This window comes from Heloderma suspectum, chromosome 1, assembly GCF_057233095.1.
Source record: "Heloderma suspectum isolate Gila_16-S chromosome 1, 16-S_ref, whole genome shotgun sequence".
NCBI lineage: Eukaryota > Metazoa > Chordata > Lepidosauria > Squamata > Helodermatidae > Heloderma > Heloderma suspectum.
The window spans coordinates 72,059,412-72,082,726 of NC_139458.1; the positions used below are offsets into that span (position 1 = coordinate 72,059,412).

Below are 23,315 nucleotides of genomic sequence, written 5' to 3' on the forward strand. Positions count from 1 at the left end.
CGGTGTTCGAGCGGGGCGGGAGCGGCAGCCGGTTTTTCGACTGGCTGCCACCCCCGCCATTGCAATCAAAGAAAAAAAAAGTCCCCTGATAGGCTACGTGACGATTCACGTAGCCTATCACGGCTAGATTTGCAAAGTCAGCCGTGATAGGCTACGTGAATCGTCACGTAGCCTATCAGGGGACGTTTTTTTTGTTTTTTTTTTTACTTTCGTGTTCGCGGCTGGGCGAGGCGGGAAGCCTCCTCCCCGGACTGAATTTCGGCCGGGCGAGGCGGGAAGCCTCCCCCCCGGCCTGAATTTCGGCCGGGCGAGGCGGGAAGCCTCCCCCCCCCCGGCCTGAACTTCGCGGGGGGAGCAGCGAAGCGCTCCCCCCCACCGCGAACAAGCTGCGAGAAAAGGTAAGTGACTTTCATCCACCCCTACTACTGGCCTAAAATTGTTAACATCATCGAGGTCCATGTTAGGCTTTTTCAGGAGTTACCTAATTAGTGCCTCTTTTAAAGAGGCCAGCACCACTCCTTTTCTCAAGAAAGAATTTACAACCTCCTGGACCCAGCTGGATATCCCCTTCTTATTAGATATAATAAAGCACGAAGGGCAAGCATCATGCACACAGGGGGCCTACTAGACTTGGCCAAGTACTTTGTCCGCATCTTCGGGCCTCAATACGTGAAACTCATCCAATAAAACTCATCCAGTTTCCTGGGGAATAATTGTATATATACAATTACAGGAGTGAAAACCATACCAATAAAGTATGTATGTATGTATGTATGTATTTATTTATTTATTTATTTTCATTTCATTTCTCTACTGCCCAATAGCCGAAGCTCTCTGGGCGGTTCACAAAGGTTTTACCTTCAATTGTCTATTTGTCCATTTCATAGTGACAAAAATGTAATTGCTTAAAATGAGACACAAAACTATTTAACCAGCAGCTGTTCAGAAATAAAGCAACTAGTGTTACGAATTCTGTACCTGTATAGCTGTACAGTTATGACATATAAATGAATACTAGTGAAGTCCAAGATACAATTGCAGCGTAATGCTACATATGTCTATTCAGAAGAAAGTTCCATTGAGTTCAATGGGACTTCCTCCCAACCAACAGCCTTAAAACATCTCTTTAAGCAAAGTATATAAACACTGCACTTCATTTGTAACTTGTAGTGATATTTAAGCAAGTAATATTTAAGATTTTTAATAATTTTAATAAATATTTATTAAGTGGAAATAAACGAATCTGTGGAAAACACAGCACCCAATGCATCCATTTACCAAACATGTTTTGTTTTGACATGGTGCCTATTTCTTCCAGTGTCTTTTTCTTTCTACTGCTTTTTGCAAAGCCTGGAGGATCAAGTATTTATTATTCTGAATATTGTAACTCGTCAGTTCCACCAGCTTATCAAAATCCTCCTCTGTGTACTGAAAGCATTGCAATCCATATGGAGAAAGGGGACCAGTCACGTCAACTTCACCCTGTTTCAGTTCAGAGGGGCTGCGTTCCACACCTGCAAAACAGAGGTCATGGTTACATTATCACCTTGCTGAGAGTCCAAGGCTCTCTGTCTGCATGTGTTGTCCTCTTTTTTTGCAAATAAGGTCTGATAAATAAGCCATCTCGCTGGTGTAGAGGTCCCAGGAAACAGAACCTCGATGGTATCTACCATGGGAAAAGTTGATTGTGGAAATGGGCTCCTCATGTGAATGTGGTGATTTTAACCATGTCAGCAAAATACTGTATTTTCTTTTGCTGGTATGGTTAAAATTGCTAAACCCATGTGAGAAGACAATTCTTCCCGCATGAATCAGAGTCTTCACAGTTCAGCTTTTGTGTGTGCCACCATGCCAGATTAGATATATGTTTGTTCCAGTACCTTCTACTTATGTGTAATTTTATACTATTACTATTTTATACTATTATTCTGGCTAATAAACTAGTAGTACCCAGGCAATTTCCCATTCAGGTACGGGCTAAATCCAGACCTTTTTAATTTCTGAGACTAGTCTATGTCTGTCACCTTCACATCATTCTTGGCCATCAGTTGAGCTTCTTTAAAAATTCAGTGGAGATTGAGTGAAGCAAGATTTCTGTTATGAGGTGGTGGTTTTTTTGAAATGTAGCTTTTTTTCAGTGCAATACTCAGCATGTCTACTCAGACATTCAGTGGGACTTATTTCCAGGTAAGCGTGTATAGGATGGCAGCCTTACAGATCCCACAGGGTGTGTGTGTGGGGGGGGAGAAGAATCTGTGGCAGGGGAAACACCACTTCCTAAGCCCTGCCAGCTCATGCCAGCCAGGGTGGACAGTGGGAGCAGATTTTCCAGCCCTTCTTCAGCCTTTCATTTTTTTTAAATTTGCCATTGACACTAATGGGAAGAAAAATAAGCACAGCAGTTTCAGAGATCCATGCTTTTTCAACCTTTTGGGAAGGGGGGTTGGGGGAATGAGGGGTCATTGGAATGGATCCAGTGGATCCACACATACCTTGAAGTCCTCCTCCAACGTGTCCCTGGAGCGCCACCTTTCTGACCCAATTACACACACAGCACTATGGGCAGCACCATGAAGGCAGCCATGGCGCTGTGGCTGTTTTCATGGTCACCCATGGTGCACTGTGGGTACCTTCTGCCTACACAGAGGTGGAGTCCTCCACCTGCAGAGAGGAAAGTCCCAGCATCCAACAGTCCCTCAGCTGCCCTCTCAAAGAGCACAGAATTACTCCCTTAATCTTTGATTTTGTTTATCTGCAATTTTTTTCCCGATTTTCTTTTTGCTATGGTTTGTTGCTGCACTAACAAAGAAATAATCAGGATGAGATGCAGTGACTGCTGTGCTTTTTTGTGCTTGAGGAGCTGACCTCAAACGTTGCACTATCAGAGCATGGCAGGTTGTAATGATCGTGCAATGATTATTGTGTGGTGTAGGCACAATAGAGTCACTACACAATAGAGTCACTACAACGCTATACATCTAAGTAGTAGCAACCTTTTACAGAGAGGTTTGCAATTGACAGGTTGATGCACATCAGAGCAGCTTTGGAAGTCACTGAGTTTCAAGGTGATACATGAAGCACGTGTGATTTGCTCTTCCTCATTCCATTCTTCTCAGGTTCTGAAGTGGAATTTTTGCATCTTCAGTCTTATCTCTGGTGCGATGCACAAGTGGTCCTCAGACTGGGAATGTGTATGTCTCACTACTTGGAGGGATATGAATGTTCTACTGAGAGCATTATGGAGAAGTGCAGAAACTGGAAACAGCTCCCCGTACATCTCCACCACTCTCAGTATAGCCTGAATTTCCAAAGGCCACTAGATCCGTGGTTAGCCGGATTTTAAAAAAAACAACCCCTGAGCAATTCATCCAGGAAGTTATCCCCATGGGGGGTTTGCTGCAAGTCTGCTGTGTTTGGAGGTTGTTTGGGGCACATGATGTCACAGCCATCCTGCAGCCAGCCTGGAGTTTTGCACTGAAAAAACGGTTTTTCTGAGAGTACTTTTAGTCTGATTGCTTTTCTTAATTTGGCTTCTCTGTGCTTCTGTTACAGTGTGCACCAACCCTCCTCGTTTACATGGGTATGATAGCCCTGCCCAGGGGTGTTTTTTTCTTGATAACTTACCTGGAGCTTTGTATTTTCTGAAAGTGTCATTTATTAGAGGGAAAAAAACCACAATGGGTGCCTCTGAACTGCTGGGATCTTCAAAGACGTAGCACTCCTTCAGATCCTTGTCCTTAACATCATTCATAATTACTTTGGGGAAAGGAATCCCTTGCTTGGAAAAGTATCTAGAGGCTTCTTGTAAAGGCTGGGTTATCATGTGATAAACAAAAACAGAAATAAAACTTCACTACTCTTATTTATTATAATTTATTTTGCCTTTAAAAAAGAGACGCTTAGATTCGTGACATCCCCATTCAGTTCTAACCAGCCACGTGCACTGGGCACCAAGGAAGAGCTCCGTGGGGCTATGGGAGGCATGCAGGCACCTACTGTTGGCCTGAAATGGCATCCTGTGCAGCTTTTGTGTCCACCTGTGTGTGTGGTGATGATGGGGGACATGGCTCTGTTGAGCCTACACGAATCCCCCATGAGAAGGTGCTGCACCACTGTGGGACTGGATCGTGCCCTTACGGTGTACCAATTTAGAATGTTCAAAGTGTTTTACATACAATATCTAAATAAACCTTTCAACAACTCTAAAAGGTAGGCAAGTATTATGCTCATTTTATAAATGGGGAACTGAGGGAAAGCTGTTTTCCAAAGGACATCTAGTGGGTTCATAGCAAAGACAAGATACGAATCATGGACTGCCTGGGCCACAACTCACTCCCTTAACCAGCCACTTCATCACACTAGCTCTCAACTAGCTGATAAGAAGTAGAACAGAGTGAGAGAAGGGCATGATGATTAAGATTCAGTGAACAGTAGCATCAAGGCAGCAAGAGATAGTACAGGAAATTTAGGAAACCACTATCAAGGACTGGCTAGCATGATGCAACTTAGAACTGTGAGAAAATTCCAAATCCAAGCAGCTGCACAAACAAAACAAAACAAAAACATAGTTACATCCACAATTAAGAGGGCCACACATTGCCCGGAATAGGAAGGTAAGCAAGACTGAGGCAAACACCGAACAGCAGGGAGCAGGGCTGGCTCAAGACATTTTGCTGCCTGAGGTGAAGAACAAGATGGCACCCTCCAATTCCATAAACAGGAGCCAACTAGACTGACAGCTGAATCTTATTCCAACACTGGCAATGGGCAGCATCTTCCACAGCCCCTGAGTGGCACAGGGCAGCTCAGGAGATACAGGGCAAGCTGTGTGACAAACACAGCTGAGCTTTGTCCTTCAACACCTTGCTGCCATTTCCAACTACTGATGGGGATGTCAGAGGCGTCTGTCCGGGAGGTGGGTGAAGTCTGCAGCTCGCTCCTCCCCCCCGGACTCGGACTCACCAACCCATGAGTTGGCCTGACTCAATCTCTGTGAGTTGGGCCAGCTCACGGACTTCCGTTTTATTTATTTTTTCTCTAGAATCGGCAAGTTACGCAAATTGCAGCTATAATTTGCATAACTTGTGCAAATTGTGGCCGTAATTAGAGTAATTTGTGCAAATTGTGACAGTAAAGTGCTTAGTTACGTGCAAATTGTGGATGCAATTTCCACAAAGTGTGGCTGTGATTTGCACATAACTAAGCAGTTTACAGCTGCAATTTATGCAAATTACACTAATTGTGGCTGAAATTTAACACAAGTTACACAAATTACAGCTGCAATTTGTGTAACTTGCCGATTTTAGAGTAAAATAAAATGGAAATTTCCAATTTCTGGGGAAAAGCCTTCAGCTTGGCTTGTGTGAATGCAAGCTGAGTCAGGGGCTCCGGGAAAATACATCAAGCCCCAAAAGGGCTGGTTTTCCCAGCGATGGACATCCCTAACTATGGAGCATCTATAGACTGAGGCATCTACCTCACTCTGCCTCATGGTAGGGCCAGCCCTGGCAGATAGTGGAAAAGTGCATTGTATGTCATGACTGAGGTGAAAATCAGGGAGCAGAGGGGCCATAGTTCAATATCAGTGGATCACAGGGATGGCGGAGAATTCCACCATGGAATTCAGTGACGCCAAATGCACTGGCATTCAGCCCCCCGAAATCTGTGGCAGAATGGTCTGCTGCCCCCCCGCCCCCCCGCGGATCCCCCCCGGGATGAGATTTACCTGGGGCAGATGTTCTGGGCGGCGGCAGCTCCAGCGACAACTTCGGCAGCGGCGGCTGGTCTTTCGACCGGCTGCCCTGGCCACCATTTGCAGTCTGGTCTTTGCCGTGATAGGCTACATAAGTCTTTACATAGCCTATTACGTCTGGGTAAAAAAAAAAACAGCTACGGTGGCCGCCATTTGCGTTCCTTATTTTTCGCCTTTTTAGTCTACGTAAATATTTACATAGACTATTACGGAGAAAAAAGAGGGGAACGTAAATAGTGTAGTGGGCGCTATTTACGTTCCTTTTTCATTCACCGTTTTAGCCTACATAAATATTTATGTAGACTAAAACGGCGAAAAATAAGGAATGCAAATGGTGGCCGCCGTAGCCCGTAGCTGCCGCCATTTGTGTACGTCTTTTTTTTTTTTTTTTACCCAGACGTGATAGACCACGTAAAGACTTACGTAACCTATCACGGCTCCCTGGCTGGATGCAAATGGCGGCCGCTACGGCAGCCGCCACTTGCATCCGCACCAACCAGTCCGCGGCCGGAAATCCGACTGTGGACGGCCCTGGCCTGGCTGGCTGCTCCGCGGAGCCCCCGCAGAGCAGAGCCGGCCATCGAGGATTCTGGGGGGGGAGGACCGGATCGCCTCCCCCCCGTCGAGGATTCCGGGGGGAGGGATGGAGCACCTCCCCCCACACCATGAACAGAATCCGCGGAAAGGTAAGTGACTTTCGTACATCCCTAGTGGATCATCATCACAACAGATGAATAGCCTGCTGTATCTATATCATCATCATAATCTCCCAGAAGGTTTCAGGTATATACTCAGAGCCAGCCCAAGAGATTTTGCTGCCTGAGACAAAGGGCAAGATGGCAGCCCTCCCTCCATTCTACCTACAGGAGCCAACTAGACTGGCAGTTGAATCTTATTTCAACACTGGTGACAGGACAGCATGCCTGTCAGCAAGAGGCTCACTTTGGAGATGCAGGGGAGGCTGTATGGCGTGCACTGTTCTTGTCTTCCGCAACTTGCTATTGCTCCTTATCCCACAGCATCTGCTGTCTGAGGCAGGTGCTGTGCTGACCCTACGCCAGTCAAACTTAAATTATAGTAATAAAAGTTTTTTATCATCAGATTTGAATTTGATAATATTTGAATATGGACAATTTCCTTAATCTCAAATTTAGGAAAACGTTACCAGTCAAGCCAACTACAGTGAAAACTCAGAGGGACTTGGAAGTATGGAAACAGAGAAGTTTGAAAGTAAAGTCACACTTAGCTGGATTTTTTTTTTTTTTAAGCATGGACTTCGGAAGTTGATGAGGGCTGGTCTACATGCTATTTATTATGGCTTCCACGTGGAGACCTTTCAGAAACATTTCTGGGTAGCAGCTGCTGCACATGGTGATCAGACCATGTAGAACAACACAACGTATGAACTCATTACTTTTCTACTGTCACTGGTATCCACACCATTGTGGATGTGGTGTGGATACCAGTAGAAACTATACCAGTAGAAACTAGGGGTGAACGAAAGTCACTTACCTTTTCTCGCAGCTTTTTCGCGGTGGGGGGGAGCGCTTCGCTGCTCCCCCCGTGAAGTTCAGGCCGGGGGGGGGAGGCTTCCCGCCTCGCCCGGCCGAAATTCAGGCCGGGGAGGAGGCTTCCCGCCTCGCCCGGCCGCGAACACGAAAGTAAAAAAAAAAAAAAAAAAGTCCCCTGATAGGCTACGTGACGATTCACGTAGCCTATCACGGCTAGATCTGCAAAGTCAGCCGTGATAGGCTACGTGAATCGTCACGTAGCCTATCACGGGTGACTTTAAAAAAAAAAAAAAAGCGCGTACGCGAATGGCGGCCCCCATAGGGAGCCGCCATTCGCGTTCCTTATTTAGTTGCTGTAGTCTACGTCAATGTTTACGTAGACTACGGCGAAAATAAGGGCAACGCAAACGCGAAAGACCGGCTGCCGCTCCCGCCCCGCTCGAACACCGGACGAACCGCCAGCCGGACCCGCCGCCGGGAGGGACATTCAGGGAAGGTAAGTCCCGTCCCGGGGGGGGGGCGGGGGGGCGGAGGATTTCTCCCCGAAACTTGTTCGGGGGGCCGAACACGTTGGCGCTCGGCCCCCCGAAGTTTCGGGGAGAAATTCTCCGCCATCCCTAGTAGAAACATTGCTTGATGGGCAGAGAGCCAGTGAGCAAGTTTGCAGTGGCACCTACCATTCATCCTTCTCACCACCACTATTGTCTGAGCCAGAGCAAGAGGCAGGTTAACAAGCGGGTTGCAATGGTGCAGAAGAGGAGCAAGTCCATGGGGCTCTAGTCAGTGGGCCCCTGCTGGGGTGTGGGCACACGGTACTTGCCTGACTATGCCTAGCCTTGATGCAAGCCCTGAGACTGAGTGACCATGAGCTGTTCCTGTGATGCTGCAGGCAGTGCACCCCTGCTCAGATGTGGGCTCTTGTCAGTGGGCCTGCTGGGGTGTGGACATTTGACAAGCGCCCAACCATACCTACTCTTGATGCTGGCCTTTGAGTACTCTTCATAAAATGGGGACAATCCATGTGTCAAAGCTTTGTTACACTATTGAAGCCATTTCAAGCAGCATTCAAGTGGTGTTCACAGCACACCAACATATAAAGTGGCCCCAAGTCTTTTTTTTCTAGAGCTTGTAAGTGTCAAAACAGAAAGCAATGATTCAAAAACCACAAACGCCTAATTGCAAATCATCTCACTGATATTTGCGATCCTGAAGAATAATTTAAATGCAGAATGACATCCACTTTTCTCTCTGGCCTCAGGAGCGGTGGGTAGCTGATGTCTATGTAGGCTGCAGTATCAACAAGGGAAAGGTATTCTGATGTAGCTGTCAACTGGTTAGGCAGTGTTTCTAACACAGTATCTGAAAGGCAAACATTCTTGTTAGCAGTTAATAATTTCATGAAGTAGTCTCCTGCTTCTTTGATCAATTTACCCTTTTCCAGTTTTCTGTCAGTCATTGTGAGATATGTATGTATGTATGTATATAAAGAGTATTGCATCCCCAAACCCCAAGTCCATTCTTGCCTTCCTTCCAACAGCCACAACAAAATGTGAGCCTTTGGGCTAGTTCAGACTAGGGCTGTGCATGGAACCCCCCAACCCACTTTGGAGGCCAATTTGGAGCTTCCAAATAGGCCCCAATCTGCCTCAGCCCAATTTGGACCCAGTCTGACCAGCTTCAGACTCCAGATCCAAAGCAAGATATGGACACTTGAATTGCTGCCCACTGAGCCGCGCGAGCCTCCTGCTCCTTACCCAGACCTGTCACGAGCGCCTGCAGCCATCAACCTCTTCAAGGGAGTCACCGTTTTCTTTTAAAATGGCGACTCATCTATTTCCTTATATCAAATGTTGGCGGCTGTAAGGCAGTCATTTCCGCAACATTACAGGCGTTAATGGCCAATTAAACTGGCAACGCTGTGTAAATGACTGCCTTACGGCTGCCATTTACACAACATTTGATATACGGGAATAGACCCGTCACCATTTTAAAAGGAAATGGCGACTCTCTTGAAGAGGCTGCTGGCTGCTCGCACTCACGACGACGGGTTTAGGTAAGGATCAGGGGGCTTGCATGCTCACTGAGCAACTCTGGGGGCGGGGGTGCCCAGAGCGATCTGATCTGAAGCGATTTGGATTGATCTGACCTGTTTCGGACCGATCCTGGCCTGCTTCAGACCCAGACCGATTTGGGAAGAATCGCCCCACTTTGGCTTGGAATTCGAATCTGAAGGCACAGGCCTAGTTCAGACATAATATTCCCAGGTTCATAAACTATGATTTTTGATGAAGGGAATGAGCCTCAGGCCCTCCTGCTCCTCCTCCTTCCCTTTCAGTCATAATGGAGTACTCTGGTTTAAACAACTTGGGTTCTCTGCATCACAGCCAGTGCATGAAGGGAGGAGGGATGGAACAAGGGAGAAGCGTGTGGGCCCACTGCTCACGCCCAACCCAGTAGGCTCATTCACTTATATTCAATGTGGGTGTGGTGGCTGGTAGACTGCACTGTTCTGTAACCACCACACAGTCCTGATGGGAAAGCATGGAGGAGGGTGCTTATCTGGAGGAGGCAGCAGTGAACCAAGATGGGGAGCATCCAACTGTGTGCAGCATGGGATGAGGAAGTCATTGATCCACAACTGCATTGGGTATTTCTGACCACACTCCAGCTCATGCCATGCCGCTTCTGACACCATTCAGCAGTGACAGCCTATAGTGGAAACGTTGAAGGCCATTGTATTTTAAGGAGGTAGTGGTGCACCAGTTCCCTTGCCCATGTCTACAGTGCCATTGTGCCTTTTTGTTGAGCTGTCGGGGGGTTCCTGCTAGTTCCCAGGGTTAAGGCTGTTAATGCTGTGCTCCAGCTGGTAGATGAAGACTTTGGCAGAATCTCAAGCCTAGCCGAGAGTGGACATGGGAGCTATCTGTGTTCGGCTGCCTGCCTACTAATTGCTGAGCCTTGTTGTTTTCCAGTCTACAAGAATGTAGAATGTATGAAGTCGTGGGACCATGTCCAGAATGGGAGGGATCAAGGGGATAGGATATGAGTCCGTGGGACCCTCCCAATTCAGCTTCATAGACTCGCCATAGACCGATCCGGAACTGGTGCTGCAGGCATTATGCAGTTCACTGCTGTTATCTGATTTGCTGATCTCTAGATAAGGGTATGGGTTTCCCAGTGACTGAAGGAACATTTGTTTTATGCTTTGAATGTATTGTCTTGCTTTTTTCTTGCTTTATTAGCCTATTTTAGCGAAATAAACTTCTTTCCTTCACCCATTGGTGTGTTCATTGCCTCTGAATATCTAAAAAGAACCATTGCTTATTGACAAAACAATTGGCAAAACACAGCCAAACAATTCAATGCATGCCTCCCCCAGCTAGAAATGGAAGGGTCTATCTTGCTAAGGTTGTCGGGCGGGGGGGTAGAAGTCAAGCTTGTTCTGTCCCATTTCCTCACAAGGAAATTCATATTTTTTGGTGTGCATTTTTCCTAATTTACACACTTTTACATACAGTTTTTAAATGTATGCATTCAGGACCCCTCCCTAGTACTTTATATTTGTGAAATGCAGTTTTGTGTGCTCTTTTCTCAAATATTTTGTGCCCACTTTGCCCCAATATGCACATTGTTGTGCACATTTTTCCTGAGAAGAACTGCATTGGGAAGCTTGCAAAAATACTGATTTCCGTACATAGCTCTCAGCTCACTGAAAAGCTCAAGAGAGGCAGATTGGGTAAATCCATAAAAAAAACCTTGATGGATTTAATTTCTCACCCATCCCTATCCCCAGCATGCACCATCTCATAGTCCTCATAGTAAATTCTACAGGTATAACTACAACTTATTATCCCTTTGTGTTTCCATCAGTAAATAACAGGTAACAACACTTCAAGCCATTCTGTGATGCTTGACCTCTGCTCAATGGGAGCAGTTGTTGTTTAGATTCCAATCTCTCTCTTTCTCAACCCATTTAAAAATTAAAAGCTTAGCCAGGTTGATCGCTGTCTTGTTTTTTCTCATCTTAAAATGCAAGTATTACACTTTCAGTTATTATGACTCATGTTGTTAGGAAGTTAAACAAATGAACAGCATAGTCTCGTAATCTGAATCGAAGCTTAGTTACATGACTATTTTTATGGGGGGGGGGGCAACCCCTAGCAAGATATTTATTTTAATTAATTATATACAAAGATAAATATGCAGTTTTTAATATGAAGCTCATCACATTTTCTCCAAAGTCATCATCTTAATAAATGTCAAATTATGCAAATTGTCTTAGAATTTCTGACCACTTACCTTTCCAGATAGAAAAGTTCTTATTATCTAGATACCCATTGCTTAATTGTAATCCCTCTAAGAAATTGTAGAATTTTGAAGTTGTTATGCGCTGTGTGATGACTTCACGAAGGACCTTAGAAAATTTACAGGCAGGGATAACTAGGTGAGTATTCAACTCCTGCGGTCTTGGTGGCTGAGGAGGCCTTTCTTCTGCAGGTCAGAAGAAAACAATTAATTTACAAATGCAGCCATATGGAGGAGAATCAATGAAACAGACTGATGTATATTATAATTATTTTGTTTTTAAACTTTGGATTATCACATGGTTGTATATTTTTCAAATTTATTTATTTTATTTAGGCTGCCTTTAAGAGTAAAACCCTCTCACGATATGGAAGGCCTTTATTAAGTTCATTAAGGTTGAATGGTTGGGGGAGGCTTTGCCCCTGACTTCCACACATTAATTAAATGTCTGTGTCTCTTGCACATTGTACAGTTGTACCCATAGCTACATGGAAGTATGTAGGTTGGGTGCAGAGAGTCTGCTCACCATGTTGGGGTGAGGGCTCTTGCCTTTATGCTCTGTTGTGGAGATCTGAGAAGCATCTGGCAGGCAAGTTCATACAGCAGCCAGTGCAGAGGGAAAGGAAGAGACCAGTTCTGCATGTGCTGGGGAAAAGGAGAAGCAATCAGTTCAGTACTACTTAAGTGCACCATTAGAAGGTTTTGTCTGTTATTTAAATGGTTACCCTGAAAGGGTGTTCTTTTGAACCCTTTCATGCATTCAATGAAACAAGAGGAGGGTGGGGGATGTTGACCTGGTGTTGAATGGGGTACGGCTACTCTTGAAAGACCAGGTCCGCAGCCTGGGGGTCATTTTGGACTCCCAGCTGTCCATGGAGGCTCAGGTGTCAGCTGTGAGACAGACAGCACTGTATCAACTCCATCTGATACGGCGGCTGCGCCCCTTCCTTCCCGACCATCTGCTCCCATCGGTAGTACATGCCCTGGTCTCCTCTCGTTTAGACTACTGTAATGCGCTCTACATATGGGGTTACCCTTGAAGACGGTTCGGAAACTGCAGCTGGTACAGAACGCAGGGGCTTGCCTGATTACAGGCAGCCTCTGGCGAGATCATATCACTCCAGTGCTGAAAGAATTGCACTGGTTACCAGATGTTTTCCGGGCCAAATTCAAGGTGTTGGTTTTGACCTTTAAAACCCTATATGGTTCCAGCCCAACCTATCTTAAGGAGCAGCTCCAGCAACACCAGACAGGTGCTTCACAAGATCAGCCTCAGATGGCCTTTTCTCTGTCCCATCAGCCAGGACAGCTAGACTGGTGAGGACGAAAGAGAGGGCCTTCTCTGTGGTGGCCCCCACTCTGTGGAACTCCCTCCCTAGGGAACTCCGCCATGCCCCCTCTTTAATGAGCTTCCACCATGCATTAAAAACGTGGTTATTCAGGCAGGCATTTGGGGTGGGTTAGGGTATTTTAGAAAATGTTTTTATTGTAGAATTTTATTGTTTTAAACTGTTTTATTATATGCTTTGTACATCACCCAGAGTGGCTGGGTGGCCAGCCAGATGGGTGGTTAATAAATTTAATAAATAAATAAATATGCACAAGCAGGATTGTGGGGGGGGGGAAGCAAAATCATGCCCCCTTATACAATGTGCCTGCTGGCCATGTTGCCTGGAACCTGTGCATTCCGCATTTGTGAGACAGGGGACCCATGCATGTATCAGGAGCTGAGGCCACAGTCCTATGAGCACACTCACTTCATGTATATGTAGGCTTCCCCATTCATTTAAGTGGCAGAGGGCTGGGTGAGCGGGTGTAGTACCACATATACAAAGGGATGGATATACTGGGTGCTTTCTCCTCTTGCCACAGGACGTGAAAGGGGGAAGGCCATGTAGACATAGGAGCTCCTGCAAGCTGATACTTCACGGCATTCTTTTAACATTAATTGACAAGACTTCATTTAAATTTTCTAAAAGTATCGCTCAGGGTTACATTTCAAAAAAGCAAAATGTCAAAGTATTTGAAATTTAAAAATAAATACATCTGAAGTATGCTGAATGTTAAATTCGTATGTCATTTTTGCTCCATTTGTGGGTTTTGTGTGTGTGTGTCTGTGTGTATCTGTGTGTGTAGGACACAAAGAAGGAGACTCAGGCCACCAGTTCACATGCATTACATCTACCTGGCCATAAAAGAACATTAATTGGAGAGTGAAATGTCTTCGCTTAGAACTACAGTAATGACAAGTAATGTTCTGGAAGATGACAAAATCAATAATTTGCTGCAACGGGTTAATTTGTCCTTCATAATAATGAAGTTGCTTAGATTTAGCTTGGTGGAAAAATCTCATGCCATCAGTCACCGCTGGTGTAGGCAAGGATTCTGTCGCTAGAATGGATACTATAGTGATGAGCCAAATGACACAAACATTTAAAATCTATAACCAAATATAAAGTGAAGCATATATGACCAACCTATATCCTTTACCCTGTCCCGGGTACACCTATGCCAAAAGCTTTCTTCTGAAGAGTCAAGTGCACGCCAGGAATCCAGCAGGTTATAGGAAAAAACGTTACTCCACATACCTAACGTGTGAGAGAGAGATCGAATAAGAAATTCAAATCTAGTATGAAATATATATGTGGGAGGCCTGTTTGGGGACATTTGCCAATTCTTGTTCAGGTGCATTAAGATGCAGGGCAGTCTTCTGAAGGGTCAAGTCAAAAACTTGTATAGGAAGGAGCTGGGCAGTAGAAATACGTTTTGCATGGAGGAAGTCCCAGGTTCAATCCCCTGGTATCCTTCCATTTAAGGATTTCAGGTGGTCTGAGAGTTTAGACAACCACTGCCACTCAGCACAATAGTAATGGATTAGGTCACTCAATATAAAACCATTTCTGTGCTGTCTGTAGCAGCAAAAACAGCAAACAGTCTTGTGGCACCTTAAAGACTATCACCTTTATTATGATGTAAGCTTTTGTGGACAAGAATCCAAGTTTCATTAGATAAACAGTAATCTAGTCTTCTGGTTGTAAGGCATAAAATAATATGGTCACTAGATTTGACTCCAACAGAAAATGCTCTCAGCATTTTTCTCTTAGTGGATTTGGAGAAAGGCATGCCTGACTGTTGTGTATCCAGGTACAATGATGAATTAAAGTATACCAAACAGCATGTGCAGCAGCATAATTACTGATAATACCAAATATTATTGAATGACCTACTACAACAAAGTAAACCACGAACGACAAAAGAAGAAGCACACAGTTTTCAACATGAGTTCTTCAGTGTTGCTGGTTCTTGAAGCAAGTTTTTTTGTTTTTTAAGCTACAGGTGAGCCAGAGACTTTAAGGGAAAAGGTATGTATAGAAAACCAAAATACAAAGCAAAACTGATAGAACATAAAGCACAATCTTTGAGAGCCCTCACTGCAAACATTGCACTGCAATCTATTTTAGCTCTTTCCTGGCCTGCTTGAGAAGAGGTGCAGGGTTCACCTTTATGTCCTGACTCCTGAATATACACTCAGAATAAGTGTATATTCATTCTAATATACCGGTCCTCCAAAGAAATATGGCATTGTGATATTTCCTAAAACAATTACTGGGACTTGAGTAGGATCATGTCACAGAAATCCACAATGGATTCAAACAGGTTCAGATTTCTATGAATCCAACTTGCAGATTCCACAGCAGGCTGGCGTTTTCCCAGTCACACAGACTTGCAGGCCAGTTTTTTACTTTCTGGAATTGTACACAAATTTAGTTGTACAAAAACATGAAAGTTACTCAAAACAACGCTAATGTATGTATGCCATTAAGAAAAGTTTTATATTTCTCTCTTCAGCCTCTGCTGTGTAGCAATCTTTGTGTGTATGCGCGCTCTACTCATTGATTGTACTCTGTATTAAGAAAAATATACAAAATGTTACATGCCAGCAAAAGTTCTGTAAATTGTGGCAGACTTTTTTTGTGTATTTTTCCACAGGAGGAAAAGATTCCAAATCTGTCAATGCATGGACGATGGAGCAAAAGTCACCTGACAGTCCATAAAACACAGATGGAATGGATTCAATAAAATCTGTACATCCCTAGGATTGAGTTGGGTGCTCTAATTCAAATAGCCAATTCTTTAGTTTAGTTTGTAACTGAATTGTCACAAGAGGGCAGACTTATTCTGTCTCTGTCATTCTTGAAATATTGCCCAATATAATCTGGGAAGAAAGTCAATTCCCCTCTAGCCATTCAGTAGGCTTTGAGTCTGCTACTCCTGTGCATATTCTAGGCAAAAAAACAGGCATGTAAAAAAGGAATTGCCTTAAGAGATATGTTAGTATTGTGTAGGGACAAGTGCCTACACTTCACTAATGACTTAGAAGACAGTATCAATGTATCCAATTAATAGATGATATCAAATTGGGAAGAGTTGCAAATGTTTTAGAGCAGGAGTGCAGAACCTCAGGCCCAGGGGTCAAATCCAGCATGCCTGGGGGGAAAATCTGGCCCTCCAAGGTTCCCTAGGTGGCCACACCCCCTTCTCATGGTTCCACCTCCTTTCCCTGCTGAACACCAGTCATTTGGTAGCTTCCCAATTTTTGTGCAGTTTTCCCTCCATTCTGAAAAGTTGAAAGGCCTTTTAGAATAGGAGAGACATTCTAAAAACCATTGTGGGTGACCACAATGTAAGGACCATAAGGCTCATCTAGCACTTACATTGTAGCCTTTTTGGTGCCAGGTGAAGTTCTCTGTATTTTCCCAGGAATTTTAGTTCTTTGGTTTGTTTTTAAATGTATCTTCTTGAGTTTTAAAATCATTTCCTGCTGCTGGTTCTTACTCTGGTTTTATTCTGTTTTAAATATTTAAAGGTTTTATATTATGTTTTATTTATTATGTTGTACGTTGTTGTGGCGAAGGGGCTTGCGTAACTCAGTGAAGCCATAAGCTATGCCGTGCAGGGCAACCCAAGACAGACAGGTCATGGCAGAGAGTTCTGACAAAATGTGGTCCACTGGAGAAGGAAATGGCAACCCACTCCAGTATTCTTGCCAAGAAAACCCCATGGAACGTATCACAAGGCTAAAAGAGATGACGCCGGAAGATGAGCCCCTCAGGTCGGAAGGTGTCCAATATACTACTGGGGAAGAGCAGAGGGAATTTCCAAGTAGCGCCAGAAAGAGTGAAGCGGCTGGGCCAAAGCCGAAAGGACACTCAGCTGTGGATATGTCTGGTGGTGAAAAGAAAATCCGATGCTGTAAAGAACAATATTGTTTAGGAACCTGGAATGTCAGATCAATGAATCAAGGTAAGCTGGAGGTGGTCAAACATGAGATGGCAAGACTGAACATCGACATCTTGGGAATCAGCGAACTAAAATGGACAGGCATGGGCGAATTTAATTCAGGTGACCATCATATCTACTACTGTGGGCAAGAATCCCTTAGAAGAAATGGAGTAGCACTCATAGTCAACAAAAGGGTGGGAAAAGCAGTACTGGGGTACAATCTTAAAAATGATAGAATGATCTCAGTATGAACCCAAGGCAAACCATTCAACATCACAGTAATTCAAGTCTATGCCCCAACCACTGATGCCGAAGAAGCTGAGGTTGATCGGTTCTATGAAGACCTACAACACCTTCTAGAACTAACACCAAAAAAAGATGTCCTCTTCATCATAGGGGATTGGAATGCTAAAGTAGGAAGTCAAGAAATCACCGGGATAACGGGCAGGCATGGCCTTGGTGTACAAAATGAAGCAGGACAAAAGCTAATAGAGTTTTGCCAAGAGAACACGCTGATCATAGCAAACACTCTTTTCCAACAGCACAAGAGGCGACTCTACACATGGACATCACCAGATGGTCAATATCGAAATCAGATTGATTATGTCCTTTGCAGCCAAAGATGGAAAAGCTCTATACAGTCAGTAAAAACAAGACCTGGAGCTGACTGTGGCTCAGATCATGAGCTGCTTCTTGCAAAATTTCGGCTTAAATTGAAGAACGTAGGGAAAACCACTAAACCATTCAGGTATGACCTAAATCATATCCCTGATGAATATACAGTGGAGGTGAGGAATAGATTTCAGGGATTAGACCTGATAGACAGAGTGCCTGAGGAACTATGGACGGAGGTCCGTAACATTGTTCAGGAGGCAGCAACTCAATCCATCCCAAAGAAAAAGAAATGCAAGAAAGCCAAGTGGCTGTCTGATGAGGCTTTACAAGTAGCTGAGGAAAGAAGGGAAGCAAAAAGCAAGGGAGAAAGGGGAAGATATATCCAACTGAATGCAGAGTTGCAGAGAATAGCAAGGAGAGACAAGAAGGCCTTCTTAAATGAACAATGCAAGGAAATCGAGAAAACAACAGAATGGGAAAGACTAGAGATCTCTTCAAGAAAATTGGAGATCTCAAGGGAACGTTTTGTGCAAAGATGGGCATGATAAAGGACAAAGAAGGCAGGGACCTCACAGAAGCAGATGAGATTAAGAAGAGGTGGAAAGAATACACAGAAGAACTATACAGGAAAGATCTTAATGTCCTTGATAGCCATGATAGTAATGTCCTTGATAGCCATGATAGTGCGGTCACTGAACTTGAGCCGGACATCCTCGAGAGTGAAGTCCAGTGGGCCTTAGGAAGCATTAGTAACAACAAAGCTAGCGGAGATGACAGTATTCCAGCTGAGCTATTTAAAATCCTAAAAGATGATGCTGTTAAAGTGCTGCATTCAATATGCCAACAAATCTGGAACACTCAACAATGGCCGCAAGACTGGAAAAGGTCAGTTTACATTCCAATTCCAAAGAAGGGCAATGCCAAAGAGTGTTCAAACTACCGCACAATTGCACTCATTTCACATGCCAGCAAGGTTCTGCTCAAAATCCTACAAGCTAGGCTTCAGCAGTATGCGAACCGAGAACTACCGGAAGTACAAGCCAGGTTTCGAAGAGGCAGAAGAACTAGAGATCAAATCGCCAACATTCACTGGATCATGGAGAAAGCAAGAGAATTCCAGAAAAAGTCTATTTCTGCTTCATTGACTATGCTAAAGCCTTTGATGGTGTGGATCACAACAAACTGTGGCAAATTCTTAAAGTGATGGGAGTACCAGACCACCTTACCTGTCTCCTGAGAAACCTGTACCAGGGTCAAGAAGCAACAGTAACAACCAGACATGGAACAACCGAGTGGTCAAAATTGGGAAAGGAGTACGACAAGGCTGCATATTGTCACCCTGCTTATTTAACTTATATGCAGAGTACATCATGAGAAATGCCGAGTTGGATGAATCAGAGGTCGGAATTAAGATTGCTGGGAGAATTATCAACAACCTCCGATATGCAGACGATACCACCCTAATGGCAGAAAGCAAAGAGGATCTAAAGAGCCTCTTGTTGAGGGTGAAAGAGGAGAGTGCAAAAGCTGGTTTGAAACTCAACATTAAAAAAACGAAGATCATGGCATCCAGCCCCATCACTTCCTGGCATATAGAAGGGGAAGAAATGGAAGCAGTGACAGATTTTACTTTCTTGGGCTCCAAGATCACCGCAGACGGTGTCTGTAGCCATGAAATTAAAAGACGCTTGCTCCTTGGGAGGAAAGCTATGGCAAACCTAGACAGCATAGTAAGAAGCAGAGACATCACCTTGCCAACAAAGGTCCGTCTAATCAAAGCTATGGTTTTCCCAGTAGTAATGTATGGCTGTGAGAGCTGGACTATAAGGAAGGCTGAGCGCCGAAGAATTGATGCTTTTGAACTGTGGTGCTGGAGAAGACTCTTACGAGTCCCCTGGACTGCAAGGAGGTCAAATCAGTCAATCCTAAAGGAAATCAACCCTGAGTGCTCATTGGAAGGACAGATACTGAAGCTCCAATATTTTGGCCACCTAATGCAAAGAGAAAACTCTCTGGAAAAGACCCTGATGCTGGGAAAGACTGAAGGCAAAAGGAGAAGGGGACGGCAGAGGATGAGATGGCTAGATAGCATCACCGATGCAATGAATATGAACTTGAGCACGCTCCGGGAGAGTGCGCAGGACAGGAAGGCCTGGCATGCTATGGTCCATGGGGTCACGAAGAGTCGGACACGACTGAACGACTGAACAACAACTGTAGGGTTACCGATGCAATGAATATGAACTTGAGCACACTCTGGGAGACAGCAGAGGACAGGAAGGCCTGGCATGCTATGGTCCATGGGGTCACGAAGAGTCGGACATGACTTAATGACTGAACAACAACAACAACTGTAGGGTTTCCATTTTTGTGAACTTCTCAGAGAGCTTTGGCTACTGGGCGGTATAGAAACATAATAATTGAATAAATAATGCCTCTCCTAAGGCTTTATTGCAGAGTTTATTTCCAAGTAAGTATGTAGAGGAAAACAGCCTTTGTGATATTTTAGAAAGTAAACAAACTTCAGCAAAGGAGATCATTACCTTGTCGTGGTGCTGGAGCTGGAGAACCTCAATGACGCCATGAGCTAAACCGTAAGACACCCAAGATGGGAAGGTCATGGCAGAGAGGTCAGACTAAATATGATCCCTGGGGAAGGTAACAGCAACCCACCCCAGTATTCTTGCCATGAAAACTTAATGGATTAGTACAACCAGAGATATGTCGGTATACCATCGGAAGATGGGACTCGGAGGTCGGAAGATGGTCAAAACTCTACTGGGGAGGAACAGAGGATAAGTTCAACTAGCCCCAGATGTGATGACGCAGCTAGCTCAAAGCTGAAAGGACGGCTAGCAGCTGATGGTGCTGGTGGTGATCGACAAATCCGATCTTCTAAAGATCAACACACCATAGGAACCTGGAATGTAAGATCTATGAGCAAATTGGATGTGATTATTGTCAAGATTAAATATAGACATTTTGGGTGTCAGTGAACTGAAATGGCCTGGAATGGGCCACTTCACATCAGATGACCACCAGATCTACTACTGTGGACAAGAGGACCACAGAAGAAATGGAGTAGCCTTCATAATTAATAATAAAGTGGCTAAAGCAGTGCTTGGATACAATCCAAAAAAAAATAGAATGATCTCAATTTGAATTCAGGGAAAGCCATTTAACATCACAGTGATCCAAATATATGCCCCAACCACAGATACTGAAGAAGCAGAAGTAGATCAATTCTATGAGGATCTGCAGCACCTACTGAATAATACGCCAAAAAGAGATGTTATTTTCATTACAGGAGACTGGAATGCTAAGGTGGGTAGTCAAACGACACCTGGAATTACAGGCAAGCATGGTCTGGGAGAACAAAATGAAGTGGGACGTAGGCTGAATTTTGCCAAGACAACTCACTGTGCATAACAAACACTCTCTTCCAACAACCTAAAAGACGACTTCATACATGGACTTTACCAGATGGTCGATACCAAAATCAGATTGACTACATCCTTTGTAGCCAAAGGTGGCGGACATCTATGCAGTTGGTAAAAACAAGACCTGGAGCTGACTGTAGTTCAGATTAGGGATGGCGGAGAATTCCACCATGGATTTCAGTGAGGCCAAATGCACTGGCATTCGGCCCCCCAAAATCCGTGGAAGAACGGCCTCCCACCCCCTGCCCCCCCGCGGATTTCCCCCCAGGACGAACCTTACATGGTGCGGATGTTCCGCCAGCGGTGGCGGCGGCAGCGGCGGCTGGTCTTTCGACCAGCTGCTGCGGCCGCCATTTGCGTCTGCTGTTTGCCATGATAGGCTGCGTAAGTATTTATGTAGCCTATCACGGCAAGCAAAAAAAAAAAGTGTACGCAAATGGTGGCGGCTACGGTGGCTGCCATTTGCGTTTCCTATTTTTCGCCATTTTACGGCGATTACGGTGAAAAAAAAGGGGAACGCAAATAGCGCAGTGGGTGCTATTTGCGTTCCTTTTTTTTCGCCGTAATAGCTTACATAAATATTTACGTAGGCTAAAACAGCGGGGGGAAAAGGAACAAAAATAGTGCCAACTACGCTATTTGTGTTCCCCCCCCCTTTTTTTTGCCGTAATAGCCTACGTAAATATTTACGTAGGCTAAAATGGCTAAAAATAGGGAACGCAAATGGCGGCTGCTGTAGCCGCCACCATTTGCATATGCTGGTTTTGGGGTTTTTTTGCCTGCCGTGATAGGCTACATAAATACTTATGTAGCCTATCACGGCAGCCTGGCTGGACACAAATGGCAGCCGCTACGGTGGCCGCCATTTGCATCCGCAGCAGCCAGTCCGCGGCCGGAACGCCAGCTGCGGATGGCCCTGGCCAGCTGCTCCGCGGAGCCGCCGCTGCATGGAGCCAGCCGGGCAGGATTCTGGGGGGGGAGGACCAGATCGCCTCCCCTCCCCATTGAGGATTCCGGGGGAAGGGACAGAGTGCCTTCCCCCCACCGCGAATCACATCCATGAAAAGGTAAGTGACTTTCGTACATCCCTAGTTCAGATCACGAACTTCTTATTGCACAATTTAGAATCAGACTAAAGACAATAGGGAAGACCCACAGATCAGTTAGGTATGAGCTCACTAATATTCCTAATGAATATGCAGTGGAGGTGAAGTATAGATTTAAGGGACTAGATTTAGTAGACAGGGTCCCAGAACAACTATGGACAGAAGTTTGTGACATTGTTCAGGAGGCGGCAAGAAAAAACATCCCAAAGAAAAAGAAAACCAAGAAGGCAAGATGGCTGTCTGCTGAGACACTGCAAGTAGCCCAAGAAAGAAGGAAAGCAAAAGGCAACAGTGATAGGGGAAGATATGCCCAATTAAATGCAAAATTCCAGAGGTTAGCCAGAAGAAATAAGGAATTATTTTTAAACAAGCAATGCATGGAAGTGGAAGAAGATAATAGAATAGGAAGGACAAGAGGCCTCTTCAAGAAAATTAGAAACATTGGAGGTAAATTCCAGGCAAAAATGGGTATGATCAAAAACAAAGATGGCAAGGACCTAACAGAAGCAGAAGAGATCAAGAAAAGGTGGCAAGAATATATGGAAGATCTGTATAGGAAGGATAATAATATCGGGGATAGATTTGACGGTGTGGTCAGTGAGTTAGAGCCAGACATCCTGAAGAGTGAGGGTGAATGGGCCTTAAGAAGCATTGCCAATAACAAGGCAGCAGGAGATGACAGTATCCCAGCTGAACTGTTTAAAATCTTGCAAGATGATGCTGTCAAGGTGATGCATGCCATATGCCAGCAAATTTGGAAAATGCAAGAATGGCCACCAGATTGGAAAAAATCAACTTATATCCCCATACTAAAAAAGGGAAACACTAAAGAATGTTCAAACTATCGAACAGTGGCACTTATTTCACATGCCAGTAAGGTAATGCTCAAGATCTTGCAAGGTAGACTCCAGCAATTCATGGAACGAGAATTGCCAGATGTACAAGCTGAGTTTAGAAAAGGCAGAGGAACTAGAGACCAATTTGCCAATATCCGCTGGATAATGGAGAAAGCCAGGGAGTTTCAGAAAAACATCTATTTCTGTTTTATTGACTATTCGAAAGCCTTTGACTGTGTGGATCATAACAAATTGTTGCAAGTTCTTGGTGGTATGGAGATACCAAGTCATCTTGTCTGCATCCTGAGGAATCTGTATAACGACCAAGTAGCAACGGTAAGAACAGACCACGGAACAACGGACTGGTTTAAGATTGGGAAAGGAGTACGGCAGGGTTGTATACTCTCACCCTACCTAGTCAACCTGTACGCAGAACACATCATGCGACCTGCTGGGCTTGATGAATC

The 23,315-nt window shown here is 44.8% G+C and overlaps 1 protein-coding gene across 1 annotated transcript in view; it reads right to left on the bottom strand.

The window, feature by feature from the left end:
* Positions 1-1,203: 1,203 nt before the first annotated feature.
* The window catches only part of LOC146357387 (cytosolic phospholipase A2 epsilon-like), a 123,612-nt gene continuing 101,500 nt past the window's right edge, over positions 1,204-23,315 (bottom strand). The window contains exons 16-20 of the mRNA XM_084846386.1: positions 14,046-14,156; positions 11,563-11,754; positions 8,456-8,622; positions 3,625-3,811; positions 1,204-1,514 (exon numbers count right to left, since the gene is read on the bottom strand). Of these exons, the coding sequence (XP_084702512.1) occupies positions 1,306-1,514; positions 3,625-3,811; positions 8,456-8,622; positions 11,563-11,754; positions 14,046-14,156 (866 nt within the window). The 3' untranslated portion in view covers positions 1,204-1,305. The remainder of the gene's footprint in view (positions 1,515-3,624; positions 3,812-8,455; positions 8,623-11,562; positions 11,755-14,045; positions 14,157-23,315) is intronic.